A 17,809-nucleotide genomic window follows, 5' to 3' on the forward strand; every position below is an offset into this window, starting at 1 on the left:
GCACTCTTATCAAATTGGCCAATGACAGAAAGCTGGGATGGATAGTTAATATACTGGATGAGAGAGTCCAGATTCAGAAAGATTTTGACAGGCTAGAACACTGAGCCAAATGTAATAAGATAAAATTCAGTAGACAAAAATATAAAGCCTTACTTTTGAGCTCAAATAAATCAATTTCACAAGTATAAAATGGAGGAGACATGATTCGATAGCAATTTATCTGGGAGGTTTATTGGACTACAAACTAAGTATGAGTCAACAGTGTGATATGGCAGCCCAAAAAGGTAATATGATCTTGGACCTCATTAAAAGAGGCCTAGCTTCCAGAAATAAGAAAGTAACAGTTACCGTATATCTAGAATGGTATGTTCAATTCTAGGCATCATAGCTAGGGAAAGATAATGATAAGCCAGAGAGTGTCCAGAAGACAGTAAACAAGGCCACAAAGGGCACTGAATCAATGTTCTATGAAGATTCTTTGAAGAAACCAGACTACAGAAGAAAAGACTCAGGGCTGAAATGATGGCTGATGAAGTATTTGTGGAGCCATCATATATGTGTTCTGTTTGGCCCCAGTGGGCAGAACCAAAGAAACAGATAAAAGTTGATAAATTTAGGCTTAATATAAGGGAAAACATCCTAACAATTAGAGTTGCCCAAAAGTGGAATGGACTTCCTCAGAAAGTGGTTGGTTTCCCCTTCCTCATGAGAGGTCTTCAAGCAGGGGCCACATGACCATGTATGGGATCTTTTTTTTAGCTATAATGGCCTAAGGTGGGGCGGCTAGGTGGCCCCGGAGTCAGGAGGACCCAAGTTCGGTTCTGGCCTCAGACACTTAACACCCACACAAAAAAACTAGCCATGTAACTTTGGGCAAGTTACTTAACTCCAATTGCCCTTCAAACTTTGGAATCATTTTTCATTCTTCCCTCTTTTTTAAATCTCAAATAATAATAGCTAACATACAGCAATTCAATGTTTGCAAAGTGCTTTACATACTATCTCATTTGATCCTCACAACTCTGTAAAGTAAATGCTATTATTATGCACATTTCCAAGGAAAAGAGTATAGCTAAAGAAAAAAAATGATGGACAAAAACAGTCCTGAAGAATACCCACATTTTGGTATGACAGGAAGAGGAAGAACTAGCAAAGGAGACCTAGAAGGTCAGAGAAGTAGGAAGAGGACTAGAATTAAGCGACATCACAGATGCCAGGACAAAAGCACTCTTTGAGAAGGTGGCCAATAACATGGAGTTATGAAAAAGCATGCTGAATTTGGTAACAGAAGCTCTGGCTTCAAAATCCTGGTTCATTCACTTACTACCTGTGTAACCTTGAAAGGAGATATTTCAACTTTCTAGGTTTCAGTGTCCTCACCTGTGAAACTAAGAGGTGGAATTAGATGGTTTCTAAGATCCTTCCAAGTTCTAAATCTGTGACCTTACAAACCGATGAGTATTTAATCTCAAATATTACTATAAAAGGTTAATAAATCAACAAGCATTTATTAAATGTGCCTGGCACTACAGTAGGCACTGGAGATAACAAGACAAAAATGAAACACTCTCTGCCCTCATTTCTATCAAGGGACACATGTACACAAATAAGCATATACAACATAAATACAAGGTAAGGGGAAGGGGGCAGCTAGGTGGCACAGTGAATAGAGCACTGGCCTTGGAGTCAGGAGGACCTGAGTTCAAATATGACCTCAGACATTTAACACTTACTAGCCATGTGACCTTGGGCAAGTCACTTAACCCCAATTGCTCTGCATTCCCCCCTCCAAAAAGCAAAAAAAGAAAGAAAGGAAGAAAGGAAGGAAGAAAAAGAAAGAAAGAAAGGAAGGAAGGAAGGAAGGAAGGAAGGAAGGAAGAAAGAAAGAAAGAAAGAAAGAAAGAAAGAAAGAAAGAAAGAAAGAAAGAAAGAAAGAAAGAAAGAAAGAAAGAAAGAAAGAAAGAAAGAAAGAAAAGGAAGGTCAATGCTTGTGTATGGTGCAAAAACATGGAATCTTGTTAATATGGGTGGGGAAATGGTTAGGGGAAGGGAGGACTCTACTTGGGACAGATCAGGAAAGATCTCTTAGAGCAGATGGCATTTGACCTGAGCCTTGAAGGAAGGTAGAAATTTAAAAAGGCAGAGATTGGGGCAGCCAGGTGGCTCAGCGAGTAAGAGCACCGGCTCCAGTGTCGGGATGACCTGGGATCAAATCTGGGCTCAGATACTTAGCACCACTAAGTAACTGACCATGTAACCTTGAGCAAGTTACTTAACCCCGACTGCTTTAAAAAATAAATAAATAAAATAAAAAAGGCAGAGATGAGGAGAGAACCTTACAAGCAGAGGAGGCAGTTTGGGCAAAGACACCAAGATAAGAAATAAAAGCTGTCATCTCTCTACTCCCACCTTCACACCAAATCTGAAAGGTTGACAGGCTCTGGCAGACTGGCTTTCAAGGTCCTCTATAATCTAGCCCTACCTTATCTATTCAACTTCACCTCCCACTATTCTCTTCACTGTCCCTTGAACTTGCCATGGCGATCACCCCCTTAGTAATTTTACTCACACATTCCCATGTGAATGCTATATCTAAATCTCTCTCCCTATCCAATTTTTGCTTTCTTCACTCTTGTATTTCTTGTGCCAACTCCTCCTCAAAACCTTTCTGACTACTCCATTCCTCAATGATGCCCCCTTCTCTGAACTCCTATAATACTTATATTGTTTGTATCACTCTTTTTAGTATATGCTATCTTACATTCTTATTTGTGTCCTGGATTTATGGCCTTGTCTCCCCAACTAAATAGCAAATTCCTTGAGGACAGGTATTGGATTTAGTATTTCTTCTGTTCCTTCCTCAACATTCAATATGGTGTATGGGTCATAAGCACTTGTTGCACTGAAGTAGACATTTCATAATGTTACCCATCAGGCCAAGAGGAAGATGAAGAGTTTCTCATCCTTTACCTTTAACACAGGCCCTCCAGAGCTATTCGAGATCAGAATGTTATCTGGCTTCAGATCTCTGTGCACAATATGATTTCTATGTAGGAAAGCCACTGCCTGGCTCATCTGCTGCATGAAACTCTTGTTCAGCTGGGCATCTAGACTTCGGGCCAGCAAGAATTCATTCATGTTGCCACTGTCACAAAACTCCATCACAAACCACAGGTAACAGGTTGACTTGGGATCCATACATCTACGTCCTTTGAGACAGGTCTCTATTAGCAGCAACTGATCATCTGACTTATTGGAGTGGTGGCTCATTGGCTGGAAAACCTGGCCACTTTGCAAGATACACTCTTTCAACCAGATCACATTTTCGTGTTGGCTTTGAATGCTCTGAAGAGCCCAGAACTCTTGCAGAGCCAATTCCACATTTTCAGGTCCATTACAATGCATTCTTTTCACTGCAACCTTTTTTCCAGTCTGATTGACAACTGCTTCATACACCACCCCATAGCTGCCACGGCCCACTTCCTGCAGGATGTTATACTTGGAATCTGTAGTCATGGTTCACTTCTAGGCCCCGATGTGGAAGCAAAAGAAATCTCTGAAAAGTGCACCTAATTTTTAAATAACCCTGTAACAAAGAAGAAAAGTCATATAAAGTTGTATAATGAATAGATAATGCAAAATATCCCAGGCAGACAACTGAACCCCAGATCATTCTCTACAGTTTTGCTTACTCTCTAATAGGCCCATAACCCTGATCTGTATGGGTAACAACCTTCCCCATTCCATTCTTGGCCGCCATCATTCCCTCCTTAGTATCTAAGCTGCTCAGATTTCCCAAAGGTCTCCTGTTCTACAAGTAGATGAAAATCCTTTTTCCCTTAATTCAACAAAGCTACAATAGGGTTAAAAAATAAACATTACTAAGAAATTGAGGACACTGAATTAAACTAAAATATGGTCAAGTTTACACTGGCCACAGATGCTTCTCCTTTTAAACCCTATATCAGGGAGCTCAACCAACATCCCTCCTTATTAGTGCTAGAACAACAATGCCAGGTTCCTACTTTTGGGTCCAAACAAGAGCAAAAGGTCATACACACATCCACTAGTCTGGCAATTGGGACAAGGGATGTAGATCTCTAGAAAGAAAAGCTCATCTTCCACTCCTTTCTAAGGGTATATTTACATAAGAAATGTTTATTCCTTTGGAGAATGGGACACAGAGAAATGAAGAGACAAAAAAAGGAGGAGAGTCATCTCAGTACAAAAAAAAAACTCTTTGACAAAAACAGGTTATTTCATTTCATAAGAATTTTCCCTCCTCAGCTCTAATACACATAATATACATTCCTGAAGGTGTGACACATCAAAGGAGATAGATTGTGATTTCTGAAGCACTTATGAAGGTGCTAACATTAAGGAATGTCTAAATGTAGTTAATGACAAAATACCAGTGCCAAACATTAAAATATCAGACTAATAACTAATGTCAAATCAAAGGGTTAAATATAATTTTAAAATGATTCCCTAGTTATTGAGTTTATACTAGACCCAAGAGTCAAAAAGATTAAGTCTTCCTATCTCATATTTATTAATTTAATTCCAGAGGGTTGTATCTGTACCAAGCTACATTAATGATTAATAATAATAGCACTGTGATGAATGAAGCATCTTAAGTCAAAACTACATTGCTTGGGATCCATAGCCCTAGAGGACGCACATTCTACTTCTATAATATGCCTTCCTCAACATCTCAATATCGCCAGTCTCTTTTCACATCTTTATGTTACTGCCTCTTTCTACTTGTGTCTGTCTCAGTTCTCAATCTTTGACCCCATACTCCAAAGGTTTCAGTGCCCCTACTTATCCCTCTATAATTTAGATCCATTTCCTAGATCAGTGGTGTCAAACTCAAATAGAAACATCCCCACAGGCCACATACTGCCTTAGAAAACCTCAAATTAATATTATGTATGTTTTATTACATTTTTATTTTTTAAACATTTCTCAATTACATTTTAATTTCATTCCTGTGCACACTAGAGTTTTATAGGCTTCAAGTCTGACACCTCTAGATGCATAATAGGCATTATGTGTGTCCATTCAGTATAGATAGGTCTGACCATGTCACTCTCTTACTCAATAAACCCCAGGGGCTCCCTATTACCTCTAGGATCAAAATATAAAATTCCTACTTAATTTCAAAGTGCTTCACAACCTGACCCCTGCTTTCTTTTCCAGTCTCCTTACATTTTACTCCTACATATTCAATTATTCAGTAACACTGGTCTTTTTGCTCTTCCTCACACACGGCATTCCATCTCCTATTTGTGCCAGCTGTCCCCTGTATTTGGCATGTTCTCCCTCCTCACCTCTGCTTCATGGACTTTTTAATACTCAGGTTGGAGTTCACTGTTTGGTAGGGGCTTTTGGGGCCTGACAAACAGAACTATCCAAAAATGGAATAGGTTACTTCAGGAGATGGGTGGTTCAGCATCACCTTATAAGCCTTCGAGCAGATCGGATTACAACTTTTCAGAAGTGCTCAGTGATTTTCTATTTAGGTTATGAGTTGGACTAGATAAGCTCTCATGCCAGGCACTGCTAATGCCTTCTATCTTGTGCATGCATGATCATTTGTGTGTCAGAATGTGATTAGAATATGAGATCCTTGAAGGCAACAGCTATATTATTTACTTTCTCCATATTCCCCAGCACTTAGCACAATGCCTGCCTGGCACATCAGCAATGCTTAATAAATACGTACTCACTGACTAAAGTCCGCATGTTAATTCTAAGATCAAATATAAAATCCTTTGTTTGGCTTATAAAGTCCTCTTTAACCTGGCTTAATAAATGTTTATTGGCCAACTTACTGACCTTGGGCAAGTCACTTAACCTCTCTCTGTCTCAGTTTCTTCAACTGTAAAATGGGTGTGATAATAGCTCCTACCTCCCAGGGTTGTTGTGAGGATCAAAGAAGATAACATCTATAATGGGCTTTGCAAACCTTAAAGCACAACACAAGTACTAGCTATTATTGTCATTATTACCCCCCAAATCCCTAAGTACAATCAGTTCTGCTGCACAGTGACCTATGCATTCCTAAAAATCACCACAATGTGCAAAATCATGCAATAAAAACTATTACTAGGTTTTTATTGGGGAAAATGGGGTTAGGAGCACAAAACTATAAAACTTCATCAGTAAGACATAAAAAAGATAAGAACCTCATAAGAACAGCAGCACAGTTTCATATGGGTTAAATGTTTAAGAAATACATAAATACTACTATAAAGTTAACTGCTATGGATATGAGGACAGCCTCAGTCAAGACACAAGGGGAGGGGGAAAAAGTGGAGCACTCCTATGCCCACAGCTCCTAATGCACCAGAAAATATATACTTTACCTTGAAAACGACCTGAAGTTTGCTTGTGAAACGGTTGCTGTTTGTGAGTTATTGTGAAATGGAAGGAGCATTATCTGAAATCAGATGGAAAGCTGTAACCCCAGAAATGGATGGCTATAGTTCATTATCATCTTATTGTGTCTGAATGACAAAATCACTGATAAGCAAACTAGAAATTCTTGTTATGCTCAAATTGCTCCCTAATATGTCAAACAAGCTGGAACAAATTCGGGTTTTAAAAACAAGTATTGCTGCAGGACTGTCTGCACCAAAACCCCCCTTTCAAATTCTGTGTTCACTTGATCTATGCCATGCTAGTCTCCTTGGCATTTTAATAAGAGTAGGGAAGGCAAAAAAAAGAACCACCAAATGCCACTAACCACTGACTTCAGACAAACAAGTCATTTACCCTCTCTGGGTCTGCTTCCTTATCTGTAAAATAAGGAAACTGGTCTTGTTGATCTCTAAGGGCCATTTCATTTTGAAAAGTCTGGTTCTGAAACTGAAGGACTAACAGAATACTCTGAACTGGGCAATTCATAAAGGCTTAAAATCAAACAACAATATAGTATGTTACTTGGCGTTCCTGTCCCCTTTTCCCTATAGTGCCTCATATAGTATTCTCTTGAATGTAGAACGTTGTTGCTGTTGCTATTGTTCAGTCATGTCCATCTCTTCATGACCTCATTCAGGGCTTTCTTTTTTTTATTATTTTTAATTTTTTGGTCTCTATTAATTTGTTTACTTTTAGTTTACAAGATTTAGTTCCACAATTCCTTGAGTTTCAAATTTTCTCTCTCTCTCCCCCTCCCCCCCAATGGTGGCATACAATCAAGTATAGGATCTGCAAATACTTTCACATTAGACATTAGTCAGGTTATAAAGAAGGATTGTATCAGATGGAATGAAAAATGGGAAAGAGGAAACAAAACCAAACAAGAAAAAGAAAAAGAGCAGGTAGTTTGCTTCAATCTGGATTCAAACTCAGTTCTTTCTCTGGATGTAGACATCTCTCTCCATCATGAGACTTTTGGGGTTGACTTATAACCCTGAATTGCTGAGAAGAGTCCAGTCTATCAAAGTTGGTTGTCGCACATACCTTGTGTCTATAATTGTGTACAAATTTCTCCTGGTTATGCTCTTCTCACTCAGCATCAGTTTGTATAAGCCTCTCCAGGTAAATATAAAGTCCATCTGCTCCTTGTTGCTTATAGCACAATAGTATTCCATTACATGCATATACCACATCTTGTTCAGCCATTCCCTAATTGATGGGCACTCCCTTAATTTCCAATTCTTTGCCACCACAAAAAGAGCTGCTATAAATATTTTTGTACATATGGGTCTTCCTCCCACTTCTATTATCTCTTTGGGATACAACTCTAGAAGTGGTATTGCTGGGTCAAAGGGTATGAAATTATTTATAGCCCTTTGGGAATGCCAGATTGCTCTCCAGAATGGTTGGATCAGTTCACAACTCTACCAGCAATGCATTAGTGTTCCAATTTGTCCACATCCTCTCCAGAATTTATCATTTTCCTGTTTTGTCATCTTAGCCAATCTGACTAGTGAGATATGGTACCTCAGAGTTGTTTTGATTTGAATTTCTCTAATCAATAGTGATTTAGAGAATTTTTCCATATGCTTATAGATATCTTTATATCTATAGATATCATATCCTTTGACCATTTATCAATTGGGGAATGACTTGTATTCTTTTAGATTTGACTCAATTCTTTGTATATTTTAGAAATGAGGCCTTTATCAGAAACACAGGCTGTAAAAATTCTTTCCCAATTTTCCACTTCCCTCCTAATCCTGGTTACATTGGCTTTGTTTGTACAGAAGCTTTTCAATTTAATGTAATCAAAATTATCCATTTTGCATTTTATAATGCTCTCTAATTCTTGTTTAATCATTAAGTCTTCCCCTCTCCACAAATCTGACAGGTAAACTATTCCTTGCTTTCCCAGATTGCTTATAGTATCAGCCTTTATAACTAGATCATGCACCCATTTAGACTTGATTTTGGTATATGGTATTAGATAATGGTCTATGCCCAGTTTCTGCCATACTATATTCCAGTTTTTCTAGCAGTTTTTGTCAAATAGTGAGTTCTTATCCCAAAAACTGGGGTCTTTCAACATCTTTTCAAACAGTAGATTACTATAGTCATTGACTGCTGAGTCTCGTGTACCCAATCTATTCCATTGATCCACTACTCTATTCCTCAGCCAGTACCAAGTAGTTTTGAGGACTGCTGCTTTATAATATAGATTAAAATATGGTATAGCTAGTCCACCTTCCCTAGCATTTCTTTTCATTAATTCCCTTGATATTCTGGACCTTTTGTTCTTCCAAATGAATTTTGTTACTATTTTTTCTAGCTCTATAAAGTAGCTTTTTGGTAAATTGATTGGTATGGCACTAAATATATAATTTAATTTAGGTAAAATTGTCATTTTTATTAATATTACCTCGACCCAGCCACGAGCAATTGATGTCTTTCCAATGAGTTAGATCTGACTTTATTTGTGTGAAAAGTGTTTTGTAGTTGTGTTCATATAGGTCCTGGGTTTGTTTTGGCAGGTAGATTCCCAAATATTTTATGATGTCTACAGAAACTTTAAATGGGATTTCTCTTTCTATCTCTTGCTGTTGAAATTCATTAGAAAATATACAGGAGTGCCAAGGATTTATGTGGGTTTATTTTATATCCAGTAACTCTGCCAAATTTATTGTCTCAAGTACTTTTTTACTTGATTCTCTTAGTATATCATCATATCATCTGCAAAGAGTGATAGCTTGGTCTCTTCTTTGCCTAATTTGATTCTTTTGATTTCTTTTTCTTCTCTAATTGCTACTGCTAACATTTCTAGTACCAGATTGAATAAGAGGGGTGATAGTGGACACCTTTGTTTCGCCCCTGATCTTATGGGAAATGCTTCTAGCTTCTCCTCATTACATATAATACTTGCTGATGGCTTTAAATATATGCTACCTATTATTTTAAGGAAGGCTCCATTTATTCGTATACTTTCTAGTGTTTTTTATAAGAATGGATGCTGTATTTTGTCAAAAGTCTTTTCTGCATCTATTGAGATAATTATGTGGTTTTTGCTAGTTTTATTGTTGAAACAATCAATTATACTGATGGTTTTCCTAATTTTAAACCACCCTTGCATTCCTGGAATAAATCCTACCTGATCAAAGTGTATTATTCTTGTGATAAGTTGCTGTAGTCTTTCTGCTAATATTTTATTTAAAATTTTTGCATCTATATTCATGAGGGAAATTGGTCTATAATTTTTTTTTTGTGTTTTATCTCTTCCTGATTTAGGTATCAGTACCATATTTGTGTCATAAAAAGAATTTGGTAGGACTCCTTCACTAATTTTCCCAAATAGTTTGTAGAGTGTTGGAATCAATTGTTCTTTAAATGTTTGATAGAATTCACTAGTAAATCCATCTGGCCCTGGAGATTTTTTCCTAGGGAGTTGACTGATGGCTTGTTCAATTTCTTTTTCTAAGATGGGGTTGTTTAAGTAATTTACTTCCTCTTCAGTTAATCTGGGCAACTTGTATTTTTGTAAATATTCATCCATTTCACTAAGATTGTCAAATTTATGTGCATACAATTGGGCAAAATAATTCCTAATTATTGTTTTAATTTCCTCTTCATTGGAGGTAGATTCACCCTTTTCATTTTTGATACTCATAATTTGGTTTTCTTCTTTCTTTTTTTTATCATATTGACTAAGGGTCTATAAATGTCATTGTTTTTTTTTTCATAAAACCAGCTCTTAGTTTTATTTATTAATTCAATAGTTTTCTTAAATTTAAATTTTTTTAATCTCTCCTTTGGTTTTCAGTATTTCTAATTTAGTATATAATTGGGGATTTTCAATTTGTTCTTTTTCTAACTTCTTCAATTGCATGCCCAATTCACTGACCTCCCTTTTCTCTAATTTATTCATGTATGCATTCAGGGATATAAAACTTCCCCTAAGAACTGCCTTTGCTGCATCCCACAATTTTGGTATGTTTCTCATTATTGTCATTCTCTTGACATTCAGGGTTTTCTTGGCAAATATACTGGAGTGGTTTATGATTTCCTAGGTAGAGTTAAGTGACTTGCCCAGACTCACACAGCTAATAAGTGTCTAAGGCTGGATTTGAATTCTGGTCTTCCTGATTCCAGGACTAGCATTCTATCTACTGTGCCATCTATTTGTTGAATAAAGTATTTATTCTCCAAGTGCTATATTTATTTAAAAATTAATAGAAAGATCCTTGATGACAAAATGACACAATACAAATAACAATATTTTAAGTAAGCTGGGAAGAGGTTTCTGGTCATACATTGGTTTCCAAAGGAGAAGGCAAGAGGGAATGTGGCATCTAATTAAAAAGTATAAGAACTACAGAATTTCCAAATACTGATACCTATTTACAGGCTATGTCTTAGACACATCAAGACGTAAAAGTGATTCCTCTAAGTAATCAAAATAACAATACTGGCTGTCTGTAATGCCATGCACAGAAGCTTTCCAGAAGAACTGCTACTATGAACAGCTTTTTTTAAGGTTCTGATTACTCAATATAGTGATCATTCTATTCCATATCAAAAGAAAAAACATCCATGGAAAATCAAGGTACAGCATAATTCAAAATACAGCATTCACCATATTTCAGCTTATCACGGAAAATCACAATATAATATTCACAACATAGTCTCAAAGTAAAATAGTCACTCTTAAGTTAATTCAATCAGTCACTTATCAGTAGTATCAAAGTACACAGTCAAAGTCTTCCACTCTTGGGGCAAAGTCTTGATTAACTCAATCAGTCACTAATCGTAACAATAGTCAAAGCACTCAAAGTACAAGAGCCACTTATTCAGTAAAGTCTTACTAAGTATCATACACAAAACCCTCCACCCCTTAGGTCACTAGTAAACTATAATTCCATAATAACTCAGTACCCAAGTAGAGGTCTTTTCTTCATCTTGACTTGGGGCCTGTTCTCAGATTCCCTGGATCCCCTTCCATGGTCCCTGATTCTACCTGGGTTCAATGGCAGACAGCTCCCAGTTCCTTGACCAGCTCTCTGGGGAGGTCCTGCTCCACATTGGCATTCACAGGGTTTGGTCCATGTAGCTGTTCTGCCACCAGATCTCAGTCTCAAGGAAATTCTGAATGTGCCTCTCTGGGGCTTTTCTTATTTACACAATATTACATACTTCCTTCAGCCAACTTCCTGTTACATCAGTAATAAGGAGCAGGAGTTCATTCCTTCTGTTCCCCCAAATCAGAGGCTTCATCAGTTACTAAGTGTTAAGTACCTGCTACTTTTGCCAACACAAAGGGATCCTCAAATTCAAAATTACATTACCATGACACTGTCATAGAAGAAGAGACTTGAAATCCACCTCAGTGGCTCTCATTCAAGTATTTCTTAAGCATCCATTAATGTCCAGCAGAATGTTGAGTACTATGAGTAAAAAACAGTTGTGTAAGAAAGGTTCAACTTCGGGCCTCCTTCATTCCTCCTGATTAGCTATCTCATCCACTGCTATAGCTTCGACTTTCATCTTGATGTATATGATTCCCAAACCTTCAGTTCCAACCTCTTTCCCAAGTTCCAATCCTCTATTTTAACTGCCTACTAGGCATCTCCACTTAGAGGCAGCTTAAGTGATATAGTCGACAGAGCACTGAACTTGGAGACAGGAAAACCTGAGTTTGAATCCTGCCTCAGACACTAGCTCTGTAACCCTGGGCAAATCATTAACCTCTCTCAGCCTCAGTTTCTTCACCTGTAAAAAGAGTATTAATAACATCTACCTGCCAGGGCTGCTGTGAGGATCAAATGACATAAGATATGTAAAATGCTTTGCAAACCTTAAAGAGCTATAAATAAATAAATACTATAGTATAAATCAATGCTATTATTACTAGATTTCCCTCTAGTCTCCCAGCCTGTTGAAAATGTCCCACTCCTGATTTCCCTGTTTGTTAATGGCACCATCATTTCACTCTGACTCAAATTCTTCCAGTCAATTTTTCCTCCTTTCTCTTACCCCGATTCCTCCAAACATCTAATCCACATTAACTCATATTGATTCTATCATGTCTAAACCCATCCTCTTCTCTACATTACTACTGCTCCCCACTTAGTTTAAGCTCTAATTCTCTTGCCTGGTAAATATTTTATTTTTCCCAATGTGTGTATTGCATGTAAAAAAATGTTTTTTAATTCATTTTTTAAAATTTTGAGTTCCAAATTCTCTCCCTCCATCTTCTCCCTCTCCCTGAGATGGTAAGCAATTTGATATAGACTGATAAACTGATATAGATTGATATAAATTGAGATAGATATGCAATCATGCAAAACATATCATTAATCTTGTGATTGGGGGAAGGCAGGAAAAAGGAGTAAGGTTTTTTTGGTGGGGTTTTTTTGGAGGTGGAGGGCAGGGCAATTAGGGTTAAGTGACTTGCCCAAGTTCACACGGCTAGTAAGTGTTAAGTGTCTGAGGCCACATTTGAACTCAGGTCCTCCTGACTCCAGGGCCAGTGCTCTATTCACTGTGCCACCTAACCACCCCCATTAATCTTCTTAAAGCAGAGTTCCAACCATATCAATTCTCTTGCTCAAAAACTTTCCATGACTTCCCCAAGGCCTACTAGGTAAAGTTCACACTTCTCTGCCATTCATAATGTTCCACATTATGGCTCCAGCCTTATCTCTCACCATTCTCTTAATTCATATTTTACACTCTACCCAGGCAGAAGCACTCAAGTGTTTCTGAACACAACCTACTTCTTCCTGTACCTTTTACTCCTGCTGTTTCCTCTGCATGAACTGCTTCCCCATATCCACTCCCATCTCTCTACCTATCAGAGACCTACCCATCCAACACCACCCAGTTCAAATGTCACCTCCTTCAGGAAGCCTTTCTCCATACCCACAGTTATTATCTCACCCTCCTCTGAGCACTTAAATAATTTTATTGGTATTTCTCTAATGATATATCACATTTGCACTATACCATGTTTCCCCGATAATAAGACCTATCCCGAAAATAAGCCCTCCCCCTACTGTGTAAGATTCCTCTAAAATAAGCCCTCCCCCGAAAATAAGCCCTATTGAGATTGCTACTGTAGTGAAGGTGATCCCCTGCGCTACACGCTACATTACGGTACCCTCTGTATGCACCGTCCCCCCCTCTCCTCCCCCTAGGGAAACACACACCGCGCTCCGAGCTGCATCCAATCAGAGCTGCAGCAGTGAGCGCATCATCCTGTTCTTCCCCAGTGATTTGCTTATTGAATAAAGGTACATTTTTTTGTTCACATTTACCTGTTTATTAAAATTGCTGTCAATGTTCATTAAAATAAGCCCTCCCCTGAAAATAAGCCCTCTGGTGTTTTTCTGTCCAAAAAAATTAATAAGACAGTGTCTTATTATCGGGGAAACACGGTAATTATTCGATACTTTCCCCAATTATTAAATTCTCAAGAGCAAAGACTGTGTCTCTCACTCAGCATTTGGAGCACCCCACAGTCCCTAGAGTATTTTGAACATAACACTCAGTAAATGTTGAGATCAAAGAGCCTATAATCTCAGGAAGACATGTACACCATGTGGTATAATGGAAAGAAGGTTGGGTTTGAAGTCAGAAAACCTCAGTTTGAATCTCAACTCTGCTATTTAACTATTTGACTCAGTGCAACTGGGCAGGTCACTTAATCTCTTTCTAGGCCTTAATTTCCTCACTTCAAAATGAGAGGACTGGCAAATCATTTCATCTCTCTGGGCCTCAGATTCCTAATCAGTAAAATGATTTGTTTGTTGTTCAGTCATTTCAGTTGCGTCTTAACTCTTTGTGACCCCATTTGGGGTTTTCTTGGCAAAGATACTGCAGTGGTTTGCCATTTCCTTCTCCAGCTCATTTTACAGATGAGAAAACTGAGGCAAACAGGGTTAAGTGACTTGCCCAGGGTCACACAGCTAGCAAGTATCTGAGGCTGGATTTGAACTCATTGAGGATGAGTTTTCCTGACTCCAGACTCCACTGCACCACCTAACTGCCTCTGTAAAATGATAGGATTGGATTCAATAATCTTTAAAGTTCTTTTCAACCCTAAATCCTGTGATTAGTTTTCTTAAATTCTCTTCCAAACCTATGAAACATTATTTGAAGTAAGAAGTACAAATATTATCCCTATTTTACTGATGTGGAAAGTGAGACTTAGAGGGATTAAATAACTGAACAGGGGCACTAGCAGCTAGCAAGTGCCTGAGTCAGAACTTGAACTCAGCTCTCTTAATATCAAGTCCTGTCCTCTTTCCATTTTACCATCCTGTCCCTTCCCAAGTCCAAGTCCTCTTGGTCTCCATTAAGATCTGTTTAGCACTTATATAAGAAAACCACTAAAAGTTTTTTTCATACCAGGAATCCAAAAGATTCCCTTAAGGCAATGATGCTGAAGAACATGCCCAGGCATAAGAGTGCTGGGGGGGAGATTTGACAATTCAACACGTCAATTAAGTGTTATAGGAGCCAGAGAAATGAGGAACCAACGTGTCTATAAACAATTGAAAAGGGATCCAAGGAAATACATTTTAAGTTGGGCCTTGAAGGAGGGATGGGTAATATCTAGACGGGGGCGTGGGCGCAAACCATAGCAGGTATACATTCCAGGCTGGGAAAATAGCATTAACATTAACTCAGAGGCATTATGTTCAGGGAGAAAATGAGAGAATAGCTGGCTGAACCAGAAGAATTGGGGAATTCGGGCTATGAAGTGTGAATAGGGTGGCAGCAAATTGTAGACGGCTTTGGACATGAGGAGTCTGCACTTTATCCAGGAACTCACTGGAAAGTCTTGATGGAAGTGTTTTGTTTTTGACAAAAAGATGATTCTGGCAACAATGTACAAAATAGGAAATCAGTTAGGACTGCTACAACAATTTAGGCATGAGGTGATAAGGGTTTGGATTAGAAAAGTTTCGGTAGAGTTATTTATATAAAATCAGATTTCAGGCATTTGAGAAAACAGGTACTGAGAAAAGAAGATATATGTACCATTTGTTCTAGAATTTTGGCTGAAGAGAAATAGGTTGGTTACCAGAAAAGTAAACACCAACAAAGAAATGTTTTTTTCCCCCTCTAGCTAAGGGAAGGGAAGCTAGAGTAGGAAAAAGAGAAAAATATTGGAAAAGAGAAAAGCTTAAGAGGTATGCCCAGAAGTTCTTACTGGATTACAATCTTCCTGAGGGTGTCCTTCCCCCCCCCCAAATAAATAAGCCACTTATGTCTACATTCTACAACCCACTGAGGATTTGTTTCCAGACAGTAAGGCATCCTCTGACAACAGACATGGACTACTTCTTGTTTTTCTTCTTAAATATTAAACACAGCAACTTGATTATCCACCTAGACTAGCATACTTTTTCATTAGCTTCAGCTTGGAAAATTAGGAAGGCAGAAAGGAGAGCCTTTATTGGCCATAGGTATAGGCAAAATACTCTCCAAATGAGGTCCCAAAATTGTAAGTGAAACATCTGTGGTCAGAATCTCAAAAATATCTGCCCAAAGGTAGATCTATTGGATCTAACCAAGATACTAAAATTTTCCTGAGAATGATAAGCCTAAAAATGTTCTTGGTACAAGCATCATTAGGTTTCCTCCACATAAGCAAAATAATATTAATAGTGGTAGTTATTAGATGCAGAATATGAAGAAATTAATTCACATCATTATACTGACTGCTTATATATTCTATACAGATGAAGTAAGTTGAAAGATTTTCACCTGAATGATATCTACAATGTTCCCTATGAAGTCTAGTTGTCAAGCCAAGATGTTAGGTTTGTCAAGATTGAGTTCAAGACCCAAATTCAGTAACAGTCTAGTGAATAATACAAAAAGATGTGATAACATTAAACAAATAGTACAATCAGATATTTACTAATCACAGAGTATTCAAGCCAAAGCCAAAAAAGAAATTCTAAGAATTTTAAAAGACCTAAAGACATCCAAATTTCCAGTTACAGATCAACTGGGGCAAAAAAGTAAAACTTTCATATCTAAATATTATCAATCCCTATTCACCACCCAGTCCTGCTCAGGAAAACTTAATTTTTAATTTATCATAAGGTTATTTCTCAACCTGGAAATACATAAACTGATGTAGAGTGAAGTGAGCAAAACCATAAGAACCCTGTCATACAGTAACGGTAATACTGTATGATGATCAGCTGTGGATGACTTAGCTATTCTCAGCAATACAATGATCCAAGATAATTCCAAAGGACTCATAATGAAAAATGCTATCCACCTCCGGAGAAAGAGCTGATAGAGTACAAATGCAGATCAAAGCAAACTATCTTTCACTATCTTTTTTTTTTTTTTGAGCTTTCTTCCACAAAATGACTTATAAAGAAATGTGTCTTCCCTGAGAGCAAATACATAACCTATATTGGATTGCTTACTGTCTCAGGGAAGGGGGAGGGCAGGGCAGGAAGGAGAGAATTAGAACCTCAAAAGTTTTTTAAATGTTAAAAATTCTTTTTACATGTAATTTGGGGGAAAATAAAATATTCCTTAAAAAATAAGGTTATTCCTCCGAAATGCAGATTGGGACATATGCCCCAAATTTCTGGATGATCATAAGAGAAAATGTTGACATTTTAGCTTGTTGGTTTCAAAGTTCCTGGGGCAGCTAGGTGGCACAGTGGATAGAGCACCCGCCCTGGAGTCAGGGGGTTCTGAGTTCAAATCTGGCCTCACACAGGTAACAAAAAAAACTAGCTGTGTGACCTTGGGCAAGTCACTTAACCCCAATTGCTCTACCTTCCCCCCTCCAAAAAAAAAAAGGACTGTTTCTATGTCCTCCTCCCTATCCCTGATGAGGCATGGCTCCCAATAGGTTCAGCAGGAACTCTGATCTTATTTTAAGACCAAAAAACCTGCGATTCAGTCTGGAAAGAATTCAGCCCAGGATAACTTGGAGTCAGAGTTGTAAAAGTTTATTTTATGCTTTACAGTAGGCAAGGGTTATTAGGCTGTACAGTGGGCAAAAGTCCTTTAGAGGACCTGCAACCTTAAAGGGGTAGAATTAAGATTTTTATAGGGTAATCCATACCGTGTTTCCCGATAATAAGACCTATCCTGAAAATAAGCCCTCCCCTTACTGTGTAAGATTCCTCTAAAATAAGCCCTCCCCCAAAAATAAGCCCTATTGAGATTGCTACTGTAGTGAAGGTGATCCCCTGCGCTACACGCTACATTACGGTACCCTTTGTATGCACCGTCCCCCCCCCCCAGTGAAATGCATGCCGCACTCCGAGCTGCATCCAATCAGAGCTGCAGCAGTGAGCATGTCATCCTGTTCTTCCCCAGTGATTTGCTTGCTGGCGCCATTGAG

General features: G+C 38.1%; 1 protein-coding gene across 2 annotated transcripts in view; it reads right to left on the minus strand.

The window, feature by feature from the left end:
• Positions 1-6,508, minus strand: part of LOC138151809 (serine/threonine-protein kinase 35-like) — a 42,698-nt gene extending 36,190 nt beyond the window's left edge. For both annotated transcript variants that reach the window (XM_069075380.1, XM_069075378.1), the window contains exons 1-2: positions 6,372-6,508; positions 2,971-3,586 (exon numbers count right to left, since the gene is read on the minus strand). In XM_069075380.1, the coding sequence (XP_068931481.1) occupies positions 2,971-3,516 (546 nt within the window). In that variant the 5' untranslated portion in view covers positions 3,517-3,586; positions 6,372-6,508. The remainder of the gene's footprint in view (positions 1-2,970; positions 3,587-6,371) is intronic.
• Between the last annotated feature and the right edge of the window lie 11,301 nt (positions 6,509-17,809).

The sequence above is a fragment of the Petaurus breviceps genome, unplaced genomic scaffold (assembly GCF_028583685.1).
Source record: "Petaurus breviceps papuanus isolate PSGF00001 unplaced genomic scaffold, PetGlider_PUasm1.0 90919, whole genome shotgun sequence".
NCBI classification, from domain to species: Eukaryota; Metazoa; Chordata; class Mammalia; order Diprotodontia; family Petauridae; genus Petaurus; species Petaurus breviceps.